Consider the following 21920-nt stretch of genomic DNA (forward strand, 5'->3'; position numbering starts at 1 on the left):
GATTAGATATCAACAACAAACTAAACACAATGTGTGATTAACTGTCCTACTACGACTTGTAAGCCATATTGGCGTCAGGAATGTACCCCAGTTCAGCCCTTACAGGGTTTTGGAGCTCTATAAAGCTCCCTTTCTACCTCTATTATAAAAGGCACGTATTGCTTTGGCAGTCAGTAAATGGTTCAGATCTTGATATTCGGTCTTTTGGAACAAATATCTAAACAATCAGAGAAATGGCGTTGGCCTCCATAGAACTCCGAAACGGTACTACGCATGCTTCTGACTGTCAATGGTTCTTGAAACAAGTTTATAGCTTGTTACTCCTCTGTCCAGTCTGAGTTAATCGATTTTGAACGATATGTACTTTTGTATTCAAATCGAAATGAAGATTTTCTCTTGATGTTTCCGTATGAATTCATGGAAATGCTGATTTGTTAAAACAATGATGTTTCTACAAGGTTTGCGAAAGATTATTAAAACAGTTTTAACTGAAAGAAAAATTTTTTTTTCAAGCATTCCTCTGAATAAGTCTGATGAAACTTGTTTTAATTTATTAAAGTCCAGAATAAATTTTGCTGGACCCCTCACTGTGTATGATTATATGAAAGAAGTTTTAACTAATCCTGTCAGTGGTTATTATGTTACTAAAAATGTTATTGGAAAACAAGGTGACTTCATCACTTCTCCTGAAATTTCTCAACTTTTGGGGGAAGTAAGTATTATGCTTATTAATGTTTTCATTATAAGGGGAAATTGGCTGAATACATATTGAGTTATTATATACCTATAAAGCTAGGAAATGCTACTATCCTACTTATTTCTACTACTCTTACTGGTTTGCATTTCAACAAATAGCTGTTTGCTATATTTAAAAAAGTAATAATAAAAACAGTCCCACTACAACCCATGAAGCTTCGTTACATGATAAATATACTGATTCTTCGCCACATTTATGTAGTAAGGTGATACAGTCATGATCATGTTAAACCATTAGGCTAAGGTGTAGGGCTCATTGAACAGAAAATATTTTTTCATGCCTTTGGGCCCTACCCCGCACACTGGGGAGGAGTCCTGTGAGGTATCCACTGAGTTACTCCTCTTCTATTGTACTATATTTTAGTAGAGTATCAGTAATACAGCATCTGTGGGCAAGGAGCTTGTGTAGAGTGGATAAGGTTACCAGTTAGTCTTTGGCCTAGGCATAGAAGCAGTTCATGTGTTCTCTAATCTGAATGAATTAAAATCTTTTTAAAATATTATCAAATCAAATGCCTTAGCTGTCAAGATGATGAGTCTAAAATTTTCCAAAAAAAAAATGGGAAACAATTGTAATAGTCAATGTTAAGGTACATGATGCCCATGTTGGATTTTTATAGGAAAGCCACAGAATATTATTCTGTATCCAATCATATTTTTTTCTTACTCAAAGCCTCTTTATAATTTTCAGTTCCTCTTGGTCTGCCGTAAAATCATTTTAATTTATTTGTGTTTTGTGTTTGTATTCAGTGTTACATATTTTCTTTTGATTTAGTCGTAATTACAATTTTCATAACTGTTGATTTCATCTTCATACACTTTTCCAAGGCAGCCTAATTGTTTTTGTGAACCTTGATATGCCCAATTCATTGATTTGTTTCCAGTTTTTAGGTTCTTAGACTCTCATACTCATATCCAATAGGCATCACCTTCTTGCATACTTAAGCGTCATCCCAACATACCGTTGCTTTGGATAGCACCTCTTTTGACAAAAAAAAAAAAGATTTTATTTTACTAAGACATGTTCCAAATATACTATCTTAGATTGGTTTTACTTTCTCTACTAGGAGCCTGTAGGAGACTCCCACAGTTAGTAGCGTCAAAAAGTAACCCCTGTCGATGAAATCCATGGAATATGTTAAATTAAAAAAAAAAAAATAGTTTTTCAGATTATTCAGTACCATTATCTATTCAAAACAGTGATATAATGTTATGTAGTTTTATCTTCCATTCTAAAAATCTGCAGTTTGGTGAATAATTTATTTTTAATTAAAGTAATATTTGTTAATCTTAAGTAGAATTCTGTTTTTTTTTCAACATGGGACATTTTGGAACAGCTTAGTATGAGGCTGCCTCATGTTTTGCCAGTTGTTTCTGGCTTTGTTACCTTATTGGTTCTTCTTTTTGTATAGCTCAAACTTATACTTCACATGAACTCAAGCGCAAATAGATATAGTTTAGTACCCATTTTTGCCAGCATTCCGATTTTCTTGTATCCCTGAATAACCAGGCACCTGTTAAACTCAAACATTGTTATAGAGTCAGAATATGTTGAGAATTCCCCTACAATTCTTTACTACTCCTGATGAAGTTGTAACTACTCAATGACCACACCACTGCCTGCCTGTTGGTGTAGAACACCATGCAGTTCCTTAGCACTAAAAAGATCAAGCATCAAAAATCATTCCTAAAACCACATCCTGAAATTAAGAGATAAATCTGCCCAGATGAATGGGGAATCCTCCAGTTGCTTATCCTTATTCCTATCAACTTAACCTTGAGCTGTCAGGGATTGTTTTTGAAGTTAATACCATTGTTGGACTTATATTGCTTATACCTATGTATCTGTCATACATTATGATTTGTCTCTCAGATATACAAAGTATACCTTATATTCTCTACTATGATATACTTTTCCTTAATCCAAAAAGTACAGTAAACTACAATCTTTATTTATTTGAGGGGTTAGGGTATCTAACAGTTGTTATTATGTATTATATTAACTGATATTATTTTCTGCTTTCTTAGATTGGTAATACAGTGGGCTCTTTACCCGGCACAATTTCAGTACCAGACAGTTACAATTCTTTTCCCTCACCTAAGCTAATATAATAGCTGCCTAAATATATCTTTCCAATAATTTGATCTTCATCTAAGCAACTTTTCCTGCCCTTGTAAATTAACTTTATGCTATTGCCTTAGTTATCTTGTTAAGATCACTAACTAATGTATATGTATAATTTTTTTAATTTTTCTATTTTTATTATCTGTAACTTTGTTTTAGATGGTTGCTCTGTGGACATTAAATGAATGGACTAAGTTAGGCTCCCCAAAGCCATTCCAGTTAGTTGAATTGGGCCCAGGAAAAGGATCTATGATGCATGACATTTTAAGGGTACATAGCTCAGTTCTTTATGGTTTCGATCTCTTAATATTTTTTGTCATTATTTCTAATTTTTAAATTATTATCTCTTTAAGGTTTGCAAACAATTAAAACTTGATGAACATATAAATGTCCATTTTGTTGAAGTTAGTGATGAACTAAGTAAAGCACAAGGGGATAAACTCTGTACTTCTGTTTTGAAACATGATAATAAAAGTTACTATCAAGAAGGGAAAACAGAAAATAATGTTCCCATTTATTGGCATAAGGCAATTCAAGATGTTCCCAAAAACTTTACTTGTATTTTAGCTCATGAGTTTTTTGATGCGTTACCTGTTCATATCCTGAAGGTCTCACTCTGAAACTTAATATTGAAATTGTATCTAATGTAGAATGTGAAATAAAATCAAATTTTCTGACTGTTGAAGCAAACAGTAGATGGTTGGCGGGAAGTCTTAATAGATCTTACTGAATGCTGTTCTAAACTTCGCTATGTTATCTCACCTGCTCCTACACCAGCATGTGTCTTTAGTAAAGTAAGTTGTTTGGAATAGATAATTATTCAGTATGATTTGTCTAACTATTGAATATGTAATCTTTAAATTTAGTACTCTAATGGCCGAGATTATTTTGAAATTAGTCCACAGTCAGGCCTTATCCTTGAGCATATCGCCTGTACATTGGAAGAGCATGGTGGATTCGTCCTAATCATCGACTATGGTCATGATGGAGAGAAAAAAGATACCTTTAGGGTGAGAACTATAACAGTTGTACTTGTTGATTTAAAAAAGTTTTTTTTAATTTTTATATTCTATAATTATAATTTTTTGTTTATAAGGGTTTCAGAAACCACCAATTAGTTGATCCACTAGTATCACCAGGCACCTCAGATTTGACTGCAGATGTTGATTTTGCCTTCCTTAAGAATGTTACTAAAGATAAGTTACTTTCTTTTGGACCTGTACCACAAAGATCTTTCCTGAAAGAATTACACATAGATGTTCGCTTGCAGGTCAACTTTTGTTCTGTTTTGTTTATTACAATAGAAATTTAAGTCCTAATGGGTTTATTTAACTTTAATCAGTACCACTGCAAGATATGTAGGAAAAAGTAAGAAAGAATAATAAATGTACACTCGAATTGAAATCCTCACTTGTTCCAGAAGAGATGTTTATAAATTATTCACTGTGGAAATAACTTTTTCATACTAATTTTTCAAATAAGCCTTCAATTGACAAATTCACTTCACTCCCATTTCAAAAGACTTGGGAAAAACTTCTTTCTATTATTTTACTTTATTGCATAAATATAAAATGAAAATTATTTACTGGATTGTTTTCGGATACCTCCTTATACAATACAATTTTCCTGATACTAATTAGACTTTACTAACTTCTCTATTCTACCTATGTTTTGGTAAAACAAACCGAAGGGGAAAAAAAAACCAAAACATGATTGAATTAAAACAAAATACATAAAATTAGATAGAATAAAATACATTTTATTGGGTTGCATGAAATACATATCATTGATTTATGTTTACAATAATATATTATTTTACTTATTAATAATATTTCTCATTCCAAAATTCTATCACTTTTGTTTTGTAAAAGTATGACAGAAAATTTGCATTGTGCTCTTAACCATTTATTCAATGCTAAATTGTTATTGAAATATTAAATATTATTTTATGTACTTAGTCATCCTGCCAACTGAAAAATGCACACACGCCTTGTCTTTGTTGTTTGGACTCAAGGGACCTCAAAACGTTTAGTTCTGTCAGAAACTTGAATTCAAAATTTTTCATAATCACAATACGTTCCCCTACTACAGATTTCATATGTGGCTCAGTGGAAGTAAAAAAAAAATCATATTTATCAGGCCAACATAAGCAAAGCTACATTAACCGTTATATGTATTGGACTCAATGGTTAAGTAATTTGTCCGAGTTGACTTGCCAGATATTTGTTTGCTATTTACTGATATAGTGAATAATTAACTATTCTGTAATTATTTACAAAGTTTTTATTTATTTAGATGGGGTATAGAATAAATATTATTAGAAATCATTAGGCCAAAAAAATTTCAACCTTATTTGGATATAATTTATATTTTTTCATATTAATGCAAATATTTGATAAGGTTTTGTGAATTGATTTTTTGATTTGTTATTTATTTATTTTTTACAGGTACTTCTGAAGAACTGTAAGAATGAGAAAGAAAAAAATGACATCTTGTCTGGTTACCACATGATCATGGATTCTGATAAGATGGGAGAATGTTTTAAAGTGATGTCATTATTTCCTAGTGTTCTAAAAGAATTATTTAATGATTACCCAGTTGTAGGTTTTGTAAATAAATAACTATTTATTAGTTTTTAAAAAGTATTTATGATACAATAGAATGTTTTTTTTTTCCCTTCATTTGGTATTAAAAATATACTTATTTGTAAAATATTTTGATATTAAAATTTGCATCTCCTTCCAAGATGGTATTTTGTTTAATTTAAATAGCATCTGGTATTTCATTTATCCTTAAAGAATCCAAAGAAGGTTGTTTCTGAAACAGGACAGGCATAACATATTAGTAGTGGAAGACACATTATTATAATTCTGTAACTTGGAACAAAAAGAGCCAACTTCTTAAAAAATTGAAATTTGAGTGAACTGCACAAGTAAAGTCAGGATATGATATACATTAATTATTAAAAAGGCAATTGCCCTCCTGTGGAAGACAGTTGCACTTTTAACAGTTCATGCATCTCTTATCCTTACTTAATGGAATTTGCTTAATTTTCGAACTTCTAGACATTTTTTTTTTATCCAGATACAGAATTAAGATTTATATATACATAGATGTTTAAATAAAATCCAATAAACTTACAGTCCAGTACTCATCATCCCAAGTTTCAAAGAAATTTAGGAAGTGCTGAGGTTCTTTTCCTTGTTTTATTGTGATCACTGCATTTTCAGTTCGTTTTTTGTTTTTCAGGTATGTCTAAAAATCAATGAAATTTGTCATTAATAATTTCAATAATTGGTTATCTCATTTAAGGCTTAAATTTAACAATGCAGAGAAAGAAAAGTTGCTCTTAAAAAGTTTCTTTAAGCAAGTATGAAATGTGCCAGTTCAGTATCTTGTCCTTGCTAGAATATAAATGATGACTATCGCACTATATTTTTACATGAAATAATGTTTGAGGAGTTTTAGTTGAAAAGTGGAAGTGGGAACTGGACTAGTAACTCCAGAGCCTGGCTTTGAGTTTGCTCTCCTAGATAATAATTTAATTTGTTATATTAGCCATTGATCGACTTAGGAATTTAGAATACCTCTTCATGTACATTCAGTCTCTATAAAGTGGGTACTTGACCCATAAATAGGTTGAAAGAAATCCTAGTGGAACTTCAAACTGCAAAAATTATGTTAAAATATTACTCACAGAGATTATAATAATATACAGGCGTCAAAATTAGGCTTTAGAGCCTTAGAGTGAAGTACAAATTAAAAATGATATTATAAAACGTCATAAAATATAATAAAATAATGAATTTAAAAAGATAAAAACCAACAATAATTAATAGAATATATAAAATAAGAATAGAACAAATAAAGTAAAACCATATGTCATATCATAAAACATAAGATGACAAACACTTCTGATAGTAAGTAATAGAAAAAAAAAATATAAAAATCAAATATAATTAAACTAAAAATAATAAATGGAAAGGTACAATTTCTGCTAATATACATATTTACAAGAATAAACAAAAGTCTGAAACATTAAGTACAGAAAATATATATACCTTGTTTGAAACTTTCAATAGTTATTTTTTCGGAATTGGGTGGACAGAAGGTGGTCGAAGATATGGAATTTGAAGGTTGGAAGGGTATTAGAACTGCGAATGAAGGAGGGAATATAATTCCATAGGGATGAGGAAAGATCTGCCAAAGGCTGCGGTTCGATGGGCAGTTACATATAAGTCTCAAGGCCGTGAGCGGGAATGCACTGAGGCTTTAAATTGAAGGATATCAGAGAAGTACGATGGACGGCAGGATTTGATAACTTGGTAAAGGAAGGAAACAAGAGAATATTAACAATGGAAGAAGGGGTAAAGCCACTTCAATTCTTCATAAAATCGGGTGACAGAGGCTTCCCTGGGGACCCCAAAGATGAATCGTACAAAGCAATTAATTAACCGTTTTAATTTTGCTTCGAGGTTCCCAGAGATACCCCATAAACCACAAAGCAATAATCAAAGAGTGGGAATATTAAGGAAGTAACCAGGAGCCTACGGGTTTCAAAAGGAAGTAGATGACGATAATTTAAACGCTTTAGGGTGGAGAAGGTACGACAGGAAATATCGGAGACATGGTTTTTCCAGGATAGAGTTTGGTCTATAGTGACACCAAGGTTTTTAACGTATGGATGGAATTGTATTGGATTGTTGTTTAGGAATAAGGTTGGACTATGAGGAATAGTTATCAGGGGATGATTTGATCCTATTACGATATTAGACTTAGTCTTCTCTGCATTCAACTTAAGCTAGTTTTCTTGTGCCCAATGACTAATTCGATTCAAGTCTTCTTGAAGTTTCTCCATGGCAGCCAATAGGTCAGAAGGTGGGAAGGAAAGGTAAATTTGGAAATCATCAGTGTACAAATGGTATTGAGAATATTGGATAAGGAGGGGAATGTCATTGATGTAGATGGCAAAAAGTGTGGGGGAAAGCGATGAACCCTGAGGGACACCACAGGTAAGGGGTCAAGTCATTGATGGTTTATCTGGAACCACTGTGTACTGGGAGCAATCGGAAAGGAAGGATTGAAACCAGCGCAAAGCACTGTTGGATAGAGGAAGATTTTGTAGTTTGTTAAGAAGGAAAGGTTGGATGTTGTGGTCTACCATGTCTGATTCTTTGGAGAAATCAAGGAGGATTAGGATAGTTAGGTTTTTTGGTGTTCCATGGCAGTTTGGAGGTCGTGGGTTATTTTAAGGACCGCGGATTGTGTTGAATAGCCAGGTCGAAAGCTAGATTGGAGGGGATTGATGAGAGAACGTTCTTCTAGGAAGTTTGAGAGTTGGTTTTGAACAAGGCATTCTAAAGGTTTAGAAAGGTTAGCGAGGAGAGAAATAGGGCAGAAGTTATTAAGTGAAGAAGGATTTGGGATTTTATTTATAGATCGAACTAAAGTGGTTTTCCAACGAGAAGGAAATGTGGCATTTTGCAAGGAAAATTGTATAATTATACTGTAATAATTAAAAATGTATGAACTATTTGAAATTATATATATAAATAAATTATAGTCATTCGATACTTAAATTTCTGTGTAATTCTGAAGATGGAGAACATACCTTGCCCGAATCGTTGATATGTTGACTTATATGGAAATAAAATATTACCCAGATTTTTTTACACTAGTTACACAATTTTTTTTTTTTTTATATATATATATATATATATATTGAAAATAGTTTCTCTCTCCTAAAATTATATATGTGCATTATATCATTCTTACCTTAACTAGTTCATAAGCATTTGATTTTTCTTCTGTAGAAGCATCATTTCCAATCCAAACATATATTGCATCTCCTGCATCCAGGATCATAACATCATCAATATTCATGTCCTGTAATGAAGCATGAAAACAGTTATTTACACTGTAAATAATTTATATTTAATCTTATATTTTAGGTTTCATCTCTTTTATGGCCCACTAATTCCTCTACTCCCACTTCTGAATCACCATAACTGAATTTACTTTTTCAGTTGAAAGAAAATGTTAAAACAGTTCCTATTGTTTCAACTTGGTGAATCCACCACCATGTGATGGCCAACATGGCCCCTGTGCAGTGTGGCCTGGCCTCTAGGCTGTTTCTTGCCATAGCCCTTTAATTAAAAAAAAATTAACCATTTTCATTATTGAAAAATTCTATACTTCAAATTGAATTACTGTAGGCTAATTGAACCATTTACTTTAGAAAAGGCATAAATGTAACAGACCCAATCTATTATTATTTTTTTTTTATTTTTGTTTACCTCCTACCTGACTATTTCTGACAAATGAGGAGGGGAGAGGGTATCCAATGGATAATAAACATATTTTAACCAGGAAAGTCGAGTTTTCATTCCATGGGGCCAGCACACAATAAAATTCAATCCACCTAGTACTGCTGCAGACTCAAGGTTTCTAAGACAGCACCTTAACACACTCGGCCACAACAGCCTCCCTGTGATTAGTCTATTCTATTAGATAGGATAGGAGAGGGAGACAGAGTCTAATCCAGGGCTTTTGATCAAATCTGGCCATCTCCAACCCATTCATACATTTATAATTTTCTCATTAATAGTAATGTGAAAGATAAGGAAACATAAATCATTAGATCACCTCCTGAGTATAATTGGGGATTTCTTCAATCTTTATTCGCCCATAGCTATTCATATAACAGTGGAAGAGACGAGTTTGTAAATGAGTAGCTGGTGCTTCAAGTTCCGTTGTATACAATCCTTTTCCTCCTAATTTTTCCCAAAAGTCTGATGGCTCCTCTCCTTCCTTCAACACAATCAGCTCTTTATCAGCACACATCTTTGTCTTCACCTTCTGTCCAATCGCTTCTTCAGCATGGTTGCAACCCTTCAATAAGAAGAAGAGTTAGAACACCTCCGAATCATTTGTAATAATTGTAATTTATATTATTCATTTAAAGCAATTATTTTAAGATATTTACGTACCGATCCCACCCATAAATAAGCTTTTGAAGGTATTTCTAGGAGGAAAACATCATTAGTATTCAGAGATGCAGTAACTTCAGGCACCTGAATAACTTTTATATCATCTTCACAGCTTCCAGATACCTATAAAATAACATCAAACAAGATTTTTTACTTAGGCACAAATAATGGTTAATACATTAGGGCCATATTTGAATGAATAATACATATTATTTTATTCTTTATTTCTATTCCACAAATAATAATTATTAAGTGCTAATAAATAAATGGCTTTTTTGTTAGTAAGGGTTTCAATTAAAAATCAGAACAATAAATATACATATATTCTCATATGAAAGAAATATGTCATACCTGGAATAAACGAACACCATCAGTGTCATAAGAATCAGAATCATTGACATTTCGAAAACCACTCTTAATTCCTCCCTGAAGGGCTATCATATTGCCTAGAAAAATAAAAGATGAAAACATGTTGAGATATTTATATATTAATCAGAAACAATTCATTATATATTTACACCAATATAATCACTTTACTAAATAAAACCACATTTAACACTGGAATGTTTTAGCAGATTCAATTAGGAAAATATTTGATATTTAAAATTTATAGAACCAGTCTTTATTTATTTTCAATAAATGTGCCTTTATAGTTTAAAATTCCTAGAATATGGAATACAGTAAATAAAGGGATCCTCATTTGCTAACATTTTGTTTATAAATAAAAACTTGATTTTGTTTGTATAATGGCACATCTGACAAACAAATTTTGATGTATTCTATTAGTTGTATCTCAGACTGTGGTTAATTTCTGACAACCCGACTAGCTATAGGATAGTGCATAGAGGGACCACAGTATAGAAAAAAACTTTTGTATACGGTAATATCTTTGGAACAAGTCCATTTCAAATATAAAATAAAACAAAACATTTTATGTGCTACTATTTTAGCAAATCAGTGATATTAGGTAAGTGAAAATAACTTTGCTTGGTATTGGCAAATCATATTACAAAATCATGAAAGCAAAAAATTCCTACCATTCTTCATTTGAATAAATAATGCATCAAATTATTTAATAAATTATAAATTATTAAATTAATATAGAGCATATTGTTGATACAAATACCCACATGAATTTAATGGATAATGTTGTTTAACCATAAAAAACTATGAACTTCTTGTTTCAACTGATATCTATGAAAACAAACATTCCTTTAAAACCATCTCTTTATATTTTTCCTTTAACATTTTGATCTGTGATTGTATATAATTATTATGGGGAATCTCTTCAAAAGAAAGTAGGATACAAAAATAATAACAATTTATTAAATATTATGTTAATAATCAATTTATTTACCATGGAAAATTTTTAGAAAGTGCGATGGCTCATTTCCCTGTTCTACACGAACTTGTATAGCCTTTCCCCCAACTTCATTATCAAGTCTCACAGCTTCTAATGCAGCAACTGCTTTTTCATCATTGGTGCTGTCTTTACCCTGTAATATGTAAATTAAACTGAGGGTAATTTAAAATAGTTAAATGTAATTTAAACTATTATAAAAATTGTCAGTAATGTATTGATATAATATATAAATCACTTTTTGTAATACCAACAGTGTTTTATCTCCTAATAGACTTATGACATGACAAAATCTTATACAACTATGTACATATAATACCAACCCAAAATGGGAAGAGGTTTTTCGCTTCGCCCTTTTTTCAAATTAACTTTTTTTTTTTTTACCCATTAGAGGGCAATTGTTTGTTTTGTTAGGTCTACGAATCTCGTTACTTTATTATTAGCTTTACTTTTCTCTTTTATTCAAATTTATTATTTTTATCTATTTATTTTATCTTATTTTTTTAAAAATTATAACGTTGTATATAATTAGGGGTGTCTTTTGTAAGTGACTATACCCCTCCCCCTATAATCAAGTGTTAAAAAAAAATGTTACTGTTATACAAACCATGTAAGGTCCACTAGGCCAATCTGGTATTAAATAAATAAAATAAAGAGGTTGGTAGCACTGCACTACATTTCTCCCTCCTTAATAAAAAACATTTCCTCATGAAACACTATGTAATTGGGTTGGTGATAAATGCCATCAAGTGCTATTTTAGTCAACACTTGATCACTTTTACCTTTACCCATTCAACCAATGATATAATAATCATTTTAAAAAGTTGTTGGGTAAGAAAATCAGTAAAATGGATGGACTGATTTTTTAGATTATCAATTATCTGATTGAGAATTATTTTATATAACATAAAACATAAAACATTGTTATATAACATAAAAATTCCATTATTCAACAGTTTTCTATAGAATTTAAATCACATAAAGCCATTGAAATAATATTTCAAAACATTCATATTTAATCATAATTAAAATTATTAATTAAAGTTTTCAATTAACTCCAGGTAAAGTCATATCGACCATGATCTCTAAGTTAATGTTCAGACTGTGAATGCAATATTTATAATAGGAAAATTGAAAAAAAAAGTTTAAGCTGAACAAGCTGGCTATGAAACTCAACAAGTCCAGCTATCTTACTATCTTCATTAATGGATTCCTGATAAATTGAGAAAAATGTTAGCTGACTATACTAAAGATAGTTTGTCCGTTATGTAGTAGTGTACCTGCCAATAGTAGATAACATGCTTTCTCCCAGTTGGTGTATCGTAACTATATTTTACAACATATGAATCCCCAGAGAAGAAGATTCCATACTTGGTTGGAGGGACAGGTGCGAGTTTGAATTTTTCAACTCGCCATATTTCACTTTGACCATTTCCTTCATCTGGCATGAATCCCTTTGCAAGTCCACACTGCCTAATTGATCTTCCTTTCCTTGGTGGAGATGATCCTAAAATATAGTAATTTTGAAAACAAGACTCAATAACTAATTTTGAGAGAGTAATTTTAATATTCTCAACTATTTATTCTATATTCCTATTTTTAATTTTTCCTTACCTCTACCAATTCCGCTGGTTAGCTGAGCATTACTCCAATCAGAGAAATACTCCCTGAAAGCAGATGGTTCAGCTAATTCGACAACCCTTTGCAACTGGAAGCAAAATAAACTGTTTAGTAATTTTATTGCTGTTTATAGAAATAAACTAAAATATTTATTATTATATTTTTTTTTTTAAGTTTAGAAGAAACTTATAACCAAGCAAGGTTGATTATTTAATCATAGCTTTCTAAGAAGGGCATGTTTAAGCGAAACCAAATATTTAATGAAGAACATTAATGGGAACAATTTCATGAAACAGACGTTATTCTGTCCAGACTGACACATCTTAAATTTAATTTAGTACTGAAAGCTGAATCTATAATATGTATCAAGCTGGTGATGAACTTCCCAAATAACTAATGCTTTAATAATCATCCTGGTTTTAATTACTAAAGAAGAGGTGTGTTGTGAAAACATCAACATATAATTATCAAAGAGAATTTTCAGTATAATTCATTCATGAATTAAGAGTCACAAGAATAGTGAGACTAATCTGTATTTGCTGTGTAAAAGGAGTTAAGCGTACAAACATTGTCAATGTGGGCTCTGATGAGACAGGATAGAGAAAAAATATATAAATCCTTGTTATAGATGTATATATATAAATCTATAACAAGCATTTATAACTGTTATATATGAAAATAATTTTAATCAATTAAGTATAACTATATATCTGAATAACAGATAAAAAAAAATTATAATAATAATTATTTGTATTATGGAGCTGAAGATGGAGAAATGAAACCCCAAAACATCCACGATCAAATGTAAAAATTAGCGAGGGACTAATAAAGGAAGCTTAGATTCACTGCATGTGTAATATACAATTCGAAAAACTTCTCAGCAAAAAACTATACTTAATTATTAAGCTTAAAAAACTGACTGAAAAAAAGCCCAAATTTAATTTCTGTTTATTCAAAATGTGTTTTTAGATTTAACTACCACTAGACAGCAAACACAGATATTAAAAATTTAAAAAGTGTTGATACAACTATGAAAATATCGTAATACTGTAGTTATATAACTTAAGTATCAGTGAAAGCAAAATGTTAAAAAAGAGAAGAAGGAATAAGATCTGACACCCTTGAACTGCTGTAAAATACTGGCTTTATTTGTGTTTAGTACATCAACTATTCGATCAGCTGATCTTCTCAGTCAGCTGACTTAGACCGTAACTTATATTAGGCTCAATATATAACTACAGTATTATATTAAAAATATCAATTTAATGTCATTATGTGCAAAAATTAAGGTAACTAGGTCAATGGTGCTTACAAAACCAATGTCTATTAGTAACATCTTACATTCCAATGAGTTTTTAACTCACTCTTTACTAAATATGATGGATACAGTTTTACTTTGGTTGTTATTGCACTAAACTGCTGATACAAAAGCTTACTAATTCACAAATATTTAAAAATTATTAAAGTATGTATGTGCTGATTAATTTTATACATTATAAAATCTAATGAGAAAATAAGGGACTAAATTATTGCATTGGATTATAATTAATTTAGATTAAAATAAAAAGAGATTGCAATGAAAGGATAGTTTTGAACTGATGATAAATAAATGTCAACAATCAGTTAAAATTATTTCATCTTTAAAAAAAGTTATTTTATTTCATTTTTTAAAAAAATAACAATAAATTTATAAAATATGAAATCATTTAGACAATATTTATTACCTTCTGTTTGAAATATCCTCAAATGAAGCAAAGAACAATTACATTAGATATAAAATTTTTATAATATTGCTTATCCTGATCTAATACTTTATGAATTTTATGTAATAAAACTGATCACTCGGAATTGAAATTCGTAATGAAGTTACTCTTTATAAGAGTAAAATGGGGTGAGAGAATAAAGACTTCCATAATTTCCTACTTAGTGCAGCATTGAAAAAAACAAAAACAGTAATAACAAAAATTCACATTAAAATCATAACATATATAAAACCAAAGAAGTACAAGACTAATGTGCAACTAGTTTTTGGAAGTAAGGTAGCCTAGTAGATTATGGTTATGAGAATTATGGTTTTAAAAAACCATGGTTTCATTGATGATTATGTTTTTGAAAAACACTTTTAGGTCCACTCCAACCAAAAATAATAATAATAATAATAACAGATGACATTATCCAGTGAACAAATAAAAAAATTCGCATATCTAACAATAATTTTTCCCTAGGCTCATCTACATGCTATTAAGAACTAATTTTAATTTATTCTATCAAGTTTTCCATGGTTAATAGGCGGTATTAAACAAAATTTAAGTTATGGTGTTGGTGCCTTACCCTCGTCCAAGATGGGTACTTATTTGAAGCAATAAAATTCTGACCTTGTTCCAGTGCTTTAACTTTTTCCTGAGTAGTTGACCCTTTTCCAACCCACACATAAATTCCTGATGTTACTGTATCAAGAATAAAGCAATCCTGAAAAACAAAACAAAAAACAACAATTATAATAAAACTGATTCATAATGTTTTAAAAAACAACATTTCATGACTATAAGAAAATAATAACCTCAGATTTAAGCATTGATTTTTTCAAAGGCTTCTCAGAGATTTTTTCAGATACTAGCTTGCCACCAGCATCAGAAACTTTGTAAAGAGCAACAGTTGCCTGAAAAATTTAAGAAAAATGGCACATAGTCATCAGAAATATGTATATGCTTCTTTTCAAATAAATAAAAAGGCTTACGTCCAAATTTCTTTCGAAATCTTGGTCATCATCTGTTGGAGATTCATTAGGTACCTGGTTAGCAGATCCAGATCCCAATTCACTAAAGAACTTTTGGACTTCAGTTTGTGAACTTGAATTATCTATAAGATGGTGATAAATTAAAATTACTTATTAAAAGTCAAATTAAAACGAAAGGATGTCAATTATAATTAAATGAAGTTATTAATTTAAAAAGTACTATTACCTCGTCATTGAAGGTTCTCATAATAAATTAGATTTAATATAAATCTAATATATTACAAATTTTTAGAGAATATTATAAATATTAATTTTTACTAAAATAAAAATAATCCCCATAATATTTTTCAATAAATGTGTTTTTAAAAAAAAAAAATTATAATAAGAGCACAAAACATCTTAGATACTAGCTGAAAATATGACGTAAGGATCTCAAAACAAGAAAAAAAATCCCCTTGAAGGTATGTCCGCCAAGACTTTTTTTAAAACATGTTCATTTCTGATTTTCACTGTTATAAATTATTTAGGTTATGATGAAAAATTTAAGATGTCTTCTCACTACTTTATTAGTGACATTAAATTTTGTTCAAATTGATTATCTTAAGTATTAAAATAAGCTCGGCATCTTTCTTCTACATCAGGTGTGTTCGAATGGGACTGAATATGTGTTATTGTCACACTCTCCAGATCTTATGCCATTGGATCTTTTTGTTTGGGGTGACAAAAAGGCTATGCAAGTTCGGCCAAGTATATTAATTCTTCATGAAAAAGGGTAATTAAAACTTGGGAAACAATAACACATAACAAGTGCCATTCGAACACACCTGATGTAGAAGAAAGATCACAAGCCTGCCTTAATGTTTACATTTCATTAATAAAGTGTTCAGAACATACATTGATTTATTTATTATGATCTAAATAGTTTATAAAATAAAAATCTTTAGAAATGAATATCTCCTGAGCAAAGTGTTAACAGACACTACATTCATAGAGAATTTTTTTTTTTTAAGATTCTTAATAAATATTTTCAGTTAGGACGCTAAATCCTGTAACACCCTCTATATATCTTTATGGATATACCTATCAATTTGAAGGCATATGTATTTAAATGCTTATATATATATATAAGATTGATTAAATAATACTGTTTTTTTCTGAGAAAAATAATTTATCTTTCTGACCTATAACTGTAACATGTGCCCTTCCAGCATGATCTTGGTCTCGTATCTGATTGGCTGCACTGGCTGCTTTGATCTTTTCTGTTCCTTTTGATTTTGGCCCAACATAAACGTAGATTTCACGTCCTGTATCCAAGATGAAGCAGTCTCCCTTATTCATAGATTTGATATCCAGAGCCACCTAAAGTATATTTTACATTTAAAATTGTTATGTTTTTATGCATTATGCAAGGTAATTTTTTTTTGTTTTCTATTTAAAGACCTGTTTGACTCGTATATTCTTCTTTCCTTTAACTTGATAAAGTTTCTTCTCTCCTGGTGCATTGATATCAACATGATGAAAGCCAGAGGCTGCACCTCCAGGAACATACCTGACACCAGCTGACAAAATGAATAAAATTATGAGTAGTCAAATTAATATCACATATTTTAAATTAAATAGTTAACTCTAGTAGTAAATTAACAACAGGTGAGGGAAAGATAAATCTAATGGTACCCAAATTAGTTTTTATTAATTTAAATAACAACACATCTACTAAGAGAGTGATTATAAGATAAATTTAAAAGTCATAGTTTAAAAATAACACCTTTGACAGTAGTAAAAATTAGACAAAAAACTAATATCATCCAGAAAGTAAAATTTTTAATCCCCTAAATATCCTTTAATTACTTTTTAATAATTATTTATCTTTGTATATATTAACATCCAGGTAACACTAGTACCTATATTTTGAAACTAAAACTATTCATTTTACTACCAAATAATCCTCTTGACAAAAATACAAATTTATATTACAAGCATACAATCAGAGCCAAATTAACTTAATAGGCAAAGTAGGCTACTGCCTATGGGTCTAAAACCTTCTATTGGCCTTATGTAAAATATAAGCTGATATAGCTTTAATTTGCTTTCCAAAGATTTTAGGTTTATTTTTAAAGGACAAACAATTTAGCCTATTAAGGTTATAATGTATAAACTTATTTTTTCTGAAATAATGTTTAATCACAATGAGAGATCCAGACAACACAGTTGATGCTACCTCTTTCAACATTGCTTGACAATTTATTGGTTTTTATTTTTAAATATACAATCACCTCTCCATTGTTGTTTCTACTTATCTATTCTTGGTTTTCTACAACAAAAGATTTTATATAGACAGGTTTTAAGTTTACTTGATTTTTTCTTTCTTTTTCTCCTATAAATTATGAACTTCTGCCATTACCCTAGAGGTCATTTGATTTAATTTAATTCACCCTGAATTCTAGAAATTTAACGATACTAAGTTAATAATATTTTTCAAATTGATAACTGTCATAGTTAGGTAACTTGATTTATTATTTAAAATATAAATGTATATTTTTAATACACAAATATATATACTTTTGAGTATATCTGGTCAAGAGAGAAAATAATATGGGAAATTCAGGTACTGACTCTGGGAAAAAAGTGAAAATCTGACTGACTTGAAGGAGGGAATTTTGATAAGCCTAGGATGAAAGATTTTCACAGATTTTCAGGTGTAATGGAATGAGAACAGACTATGATTGGTAAATCCTTAAATATATCATTTTCTCAATAAATAAATAATTAATAATTAAGCTCTATAACAGTCTTTATAGAGCCCAGGGACAGATATTGATAGAAAGTATTGATCCTGGGCCTTACAATATTGGTGGGAAACAGCGTAATATTTAATTATCTAAGTTATCCCCACGCCAATGTCTGCCATGATTCCTAACACGATTTAATGTTGGACACATCAATTTTTTAAAATGAGAGATATTAAACACTTAATTATTAAAAACATTAAGCTACAAACTATGTATAACAGATACATTTTGTTTTTATGACGAACCTGGCTTAAAGAGACTCAGGAACTGCTGAGACTCATGTTCTTGAACCTCCCTGTGCTGGACTGGACCTCCTCCGAGAGAATCATCAAGTTCTACAGACAATATGGCTGCAGCTCCAGACTCATCCTAAAATTTGATAAAAAGGTTACTGAATAAAAATTATTTTGTGATGTTGGAATTATAAAATATAAAAAATTATATGAAAAAGCTCAAGAGATCTACTGGAGAAAATGCTTTATACAACATAAGTACTAGGCAATAACATCATCACTTAACTTTACACAAAAAAGGCCTAGGCCTAATAGGCATCATTCAATATAGATATGATCCTCAAAATTATTTTAAGCTCAGAAATGTTCAATATTACTATTAAATCCAGGGATTATGAATTCAATGATATAAAAGATTTTCTGAATAATCAAAACTTGATTATTACAAATAATAATTACCTGTGATGTTTTAGATCCAAGCCAGAAATAAATGTCCCAGGTAAAAGTTCCTTTTTTTGATTTATCTTCTTTGGTCTATAAAGTAAAGGTATATCAGTATATAAAAAAAACAAAATAACTCATAAATGAAAATAAAATTTGTGAAAAATACAATGTACTTACATGTAGAACAATGTAGGAATCTCCTTCATAGAGTTTACCAAATTCTTTCTTTTCCACAGGCTGTGGTTCAAAACTCTGTAAATTGAATTTATTCTAATTAATTTATAGGACAATACAAAATTATTTTATTTTCACACATTCTTATATTAGTATTTATAAAATGAATTAACCAAAAATATTATAATATTGTGATGAGAAATAAAAGCATGCATCATTTGAGTAGTTTTTATTACATGTTACTCCCAAAAATATTGAGGAAAGTAGCCAGAGGCTGAAAAATATTGTCATCAATTCAGGTGTAGTAATTATTAAGAGTGTAATATAGATAGATTATAAAGGATTCGATGAAATTAAATCAATAGGCTCATGTTTTTTAAGCAAATGAATTCTTCTTTTTTTAATTCTATATTTTTAAGTAGAATTTTGTAAAGATTTAGATAGATATTTTTTTTTATTATATCAAATTTTAATACCTTTAGAGAATATGAGTATTATAACAAAGGATGGTCAAAAACTGAAGTATTGTTTACAAAAATAAAAAAAAGTTTTTAAATTAAATTTTCCAGAACCCGAAAACATTCATTCAAAAGTAGATTTAAAAAAACATATTCGATACTTTGAAGTTGTAAAATGTTAGGTTTTTGGACTTTTACGACAAATATTAAACCTTAAATATGTATAACATAAACAAGAGATGCAACATTCTTTCTGCTCTTTTATAAACCCAAGGAAAGCTGTCACTAAAATGGTCCTATTTTCTTTGGAATCTCGCCATTCAGTGGGTTCAGTGTAGCTTAAAACATGAAATAGGAAAGAGAACAAGCAATGAATAGCACCTTTGGATCTGTAAAGGTGCACATTTAATAAATTATGAAAAATTAGCGCTTCCAAAAACGTGTGGAATTTAGATTGATTGGTACAAGTTTGCCTCAATTTGAGGCCGAACCATCGAATGTAGGTTTTCTGGCACAAATCGAAGGGCGTTTGTTTCAAATAATGCCAATTAATTTTAGCGGTATATATTTGATATTGCACTATATTATATACTATAGTATATATGCTATTATATGTTTGGGTAATTAAATAAACACGAATCTGATAAAAATACTAGAACAAAGTTGTAGTTTCGTTGAGTTGCATTGGTAGGTTATCCAACACCGTAACCTATGAATTTTTACCATCTGTCACTTCCTTTTCCGATAGTAACATTTTCTTTCATTTTGCCTATCTTTATTCCGTTTATTTTTAAAATGAAAATAGTTTTAAATAAAAGTTAACTACGACGCAAGACCAACGTCCACAATGTTTGCGTTTCTCTCAACACTTACATTTATTTATTTCTTTATTATGCCTAAAAATCATTTTGGATTTCCAGCGAGTGGCAAACGTGAGGGACCGGGCTCCTGTAAGAGGTTTATCCAACCCTTCAGGTGCTCCTTCCGAACCAGGCAGTCTCAAATTATACAGAAGGCATAATAGTTTTCCTCAACGCATTAATGAATCATTAAGTTTTTATCATTAGCTTTTATAATTTTTTGTTTAGTTACGTCCTGAATACCATTATCCCAAAACTAGAGAAGAAGTTGCACATCAGAAATGGTTTTTATGTTATTGCAGTCAGATGATACGGAAGCTGAGTGGAGTGGAACTAAATGGGCCTATGAAGAAGAACAAGAACGCAATTCAAACGGAAAAGAATTAACAATAATAATATTTTTAATTTATTATGGATCGACCCCTTTCAGAAAAAAATTATTGGAAATAAAAATTGGGCTTGTGATAATTGGGGAAATAGTGTTAATTATTAATGTTCATAGTAAGAAAATTTTAAATGAATCTTAATAACATCTATTTACATTGTAACAAAGAATATAATATTTTTATTGAATGTGTAAAAAAATAAAATCGTAAGAAAGCAAATATTTTAAACAATTACTTCTACAATGGTTGTACATTTATAATATCTTAAAATTAAAGAAATATGAAAAATGACAAATCCCAAACGTATTACTTTGCACAAAATATATTTTATGTCAAGTCTTCTTCGCCAAGTATTGGATAAGAACCTTCATGAGTTGCAATGGTACCTGCTTTTTTTTTATATTATTTTTTTAATACCTCCAAGAACTTTTTTTCTTTCTGTAAAAAATTTTTTTACTCCTCTATCCTTCAAAATTCATATTTTCTTTCTTCGGGAACTCCAGATTGCTCCATGAACAATTAACGAAATTAATTTTTCATGCATTATGACAGATTAAGATGAATAGACACTGTGTTATTTGCTAGAAGGTATTTTGTTAAATAGAAATAGGTAATATAATCCATACACAAGTATCTGAATCAAAATGACACGACCAGCACACCAGGCCTGAGATGGGCAAACAGTAGCTTTAGTTCAAACTAATATCTAAAATTTCCATGGATATAACCCTTATTTATGAATAAATCATTAATAAATAAATATCGTATCGATGACAATTTTAGATATTAGTTTTAACTATAGATAATTTTTGCCCAATCCTGCTATAGGCCTAACCTTGAGAGTTGGAGCTGAAGGGCTTGGATTAAACTTGGTCGATGGACGGGCGACAGCTTGGAGTCTGCGAGGACGGAGGGCAATCAATATAGCTGTCCATAAGAACCAAATCTAGTCTCCTATCTCGGACATCTGCCATGGCTGTCATCATTAT

The 21920-nt window shown here is 30.2% G+C and overlaps 2 protein-coding genes across 3 annotated transcripts in view; one reads left to right on the forward strand and one right to left on the reverse strand.

The window, feature by feature from the left end:
* Window positions 1–310: 310 nt before the first annotated feature.
* LOC106691002 (protein arginine methyltransferase NDUFAF7, mitochondrial) lies at window positions 311–5526 on the forward strand. The gene is made up of 7 exons (XM_014436642.3): window positions 311–712; window positions 3041–3151; window positions 3235–3489; window positions 3568–3675; window positions 3748–3891; window positions 3978–4151; window positions 5329–5526. Exons 1-7 carry the CDS (start codon window positions 443–445, stop codon window positions 5500–5502), a joined length of 1236 nt encoding a protein of 411 aa, XP_014292128.1. The 5' UTR covers window positions 311–442; the 3' UTR covers window positions 5503–5526.
* The window catches only part of Gel (Gelsolin), a 59693-nt gene continuing 43278 nt past the window's right edge, over window positions 5506–21920 (reverse strand). For both annotated transcript variants that reach the window (XM_014436651.3, XM_067046507.1), the window contains exons 3-19: window positions 19231–19305; window positions 19069–19143; window positions 18622–18745; window positions 17028–17146; window positions 16769–16946; window positions 15588–15709; window positions 15411–15509; window positions 15182–15319; window positions 12845–12938; window positions 12511–12737; window positions 11228–11366; window positions 10222–10316; window positions 9871–9993; window positions 9527–9772; window positions 8657–8767; window positions 6023–6136; window positions 5506–5698 (exon numbers count right to left, since the gene is read on the reverse strand). In XM_014436651.3, coding sequence (XP_014292137.1) covers window positions 5645–5698; window positions 6023–6136; window positions 8657–8767; window positions 9527–9772; window positions 9871–9993; window positions 10222–10316; window positions 11228–11366; window positions 12511–12737; window positions 12845–12938; window positions 15182–15319; window positions 15411–15509; window positions 15588–15709; window positions 16769–16946; window positions 17028–17146; window positions 18622–18745; window positions 19069–19143; window positions 19231–19305 — 2133 coding nt within the window. In that variant the 3' untranslated portion in view covers window positions 5506–5644. The remainder of the gene's footprint in view (window positions 5699–6022; window positions 6137–8656; window positions 8768–9526; window positions 9773–9870; window positions 9994–10221; window positions 10317–11227; window positions 11367–12510; window positions 12738–12844; window positions 12939–15181; window positions 15320–15410; window positions 15510–15587; window positions 15710–16768; window positions 16947–17027; window positions 17147–18621; window positions 18746–19068; window positions 19144–19230; window positions 19306–21920) is intronic.

The sequence above is a fragment of the Halyomorpha halys genome, unplaced genomic scaffold (assembly GCF_000696795.3).
Source record: "Halyomorpha halys isolate HHAL.00 unplaced genomic scaffold, Hhal_1.1 Scaffold51.1, whole genome shotgun sequence".
NCBI lineage: Eukaryota > Metazoa > Arthropoda > Insecta > Hemiptera > Pentatomidae > Halyomorpha > Halyomorpha halys.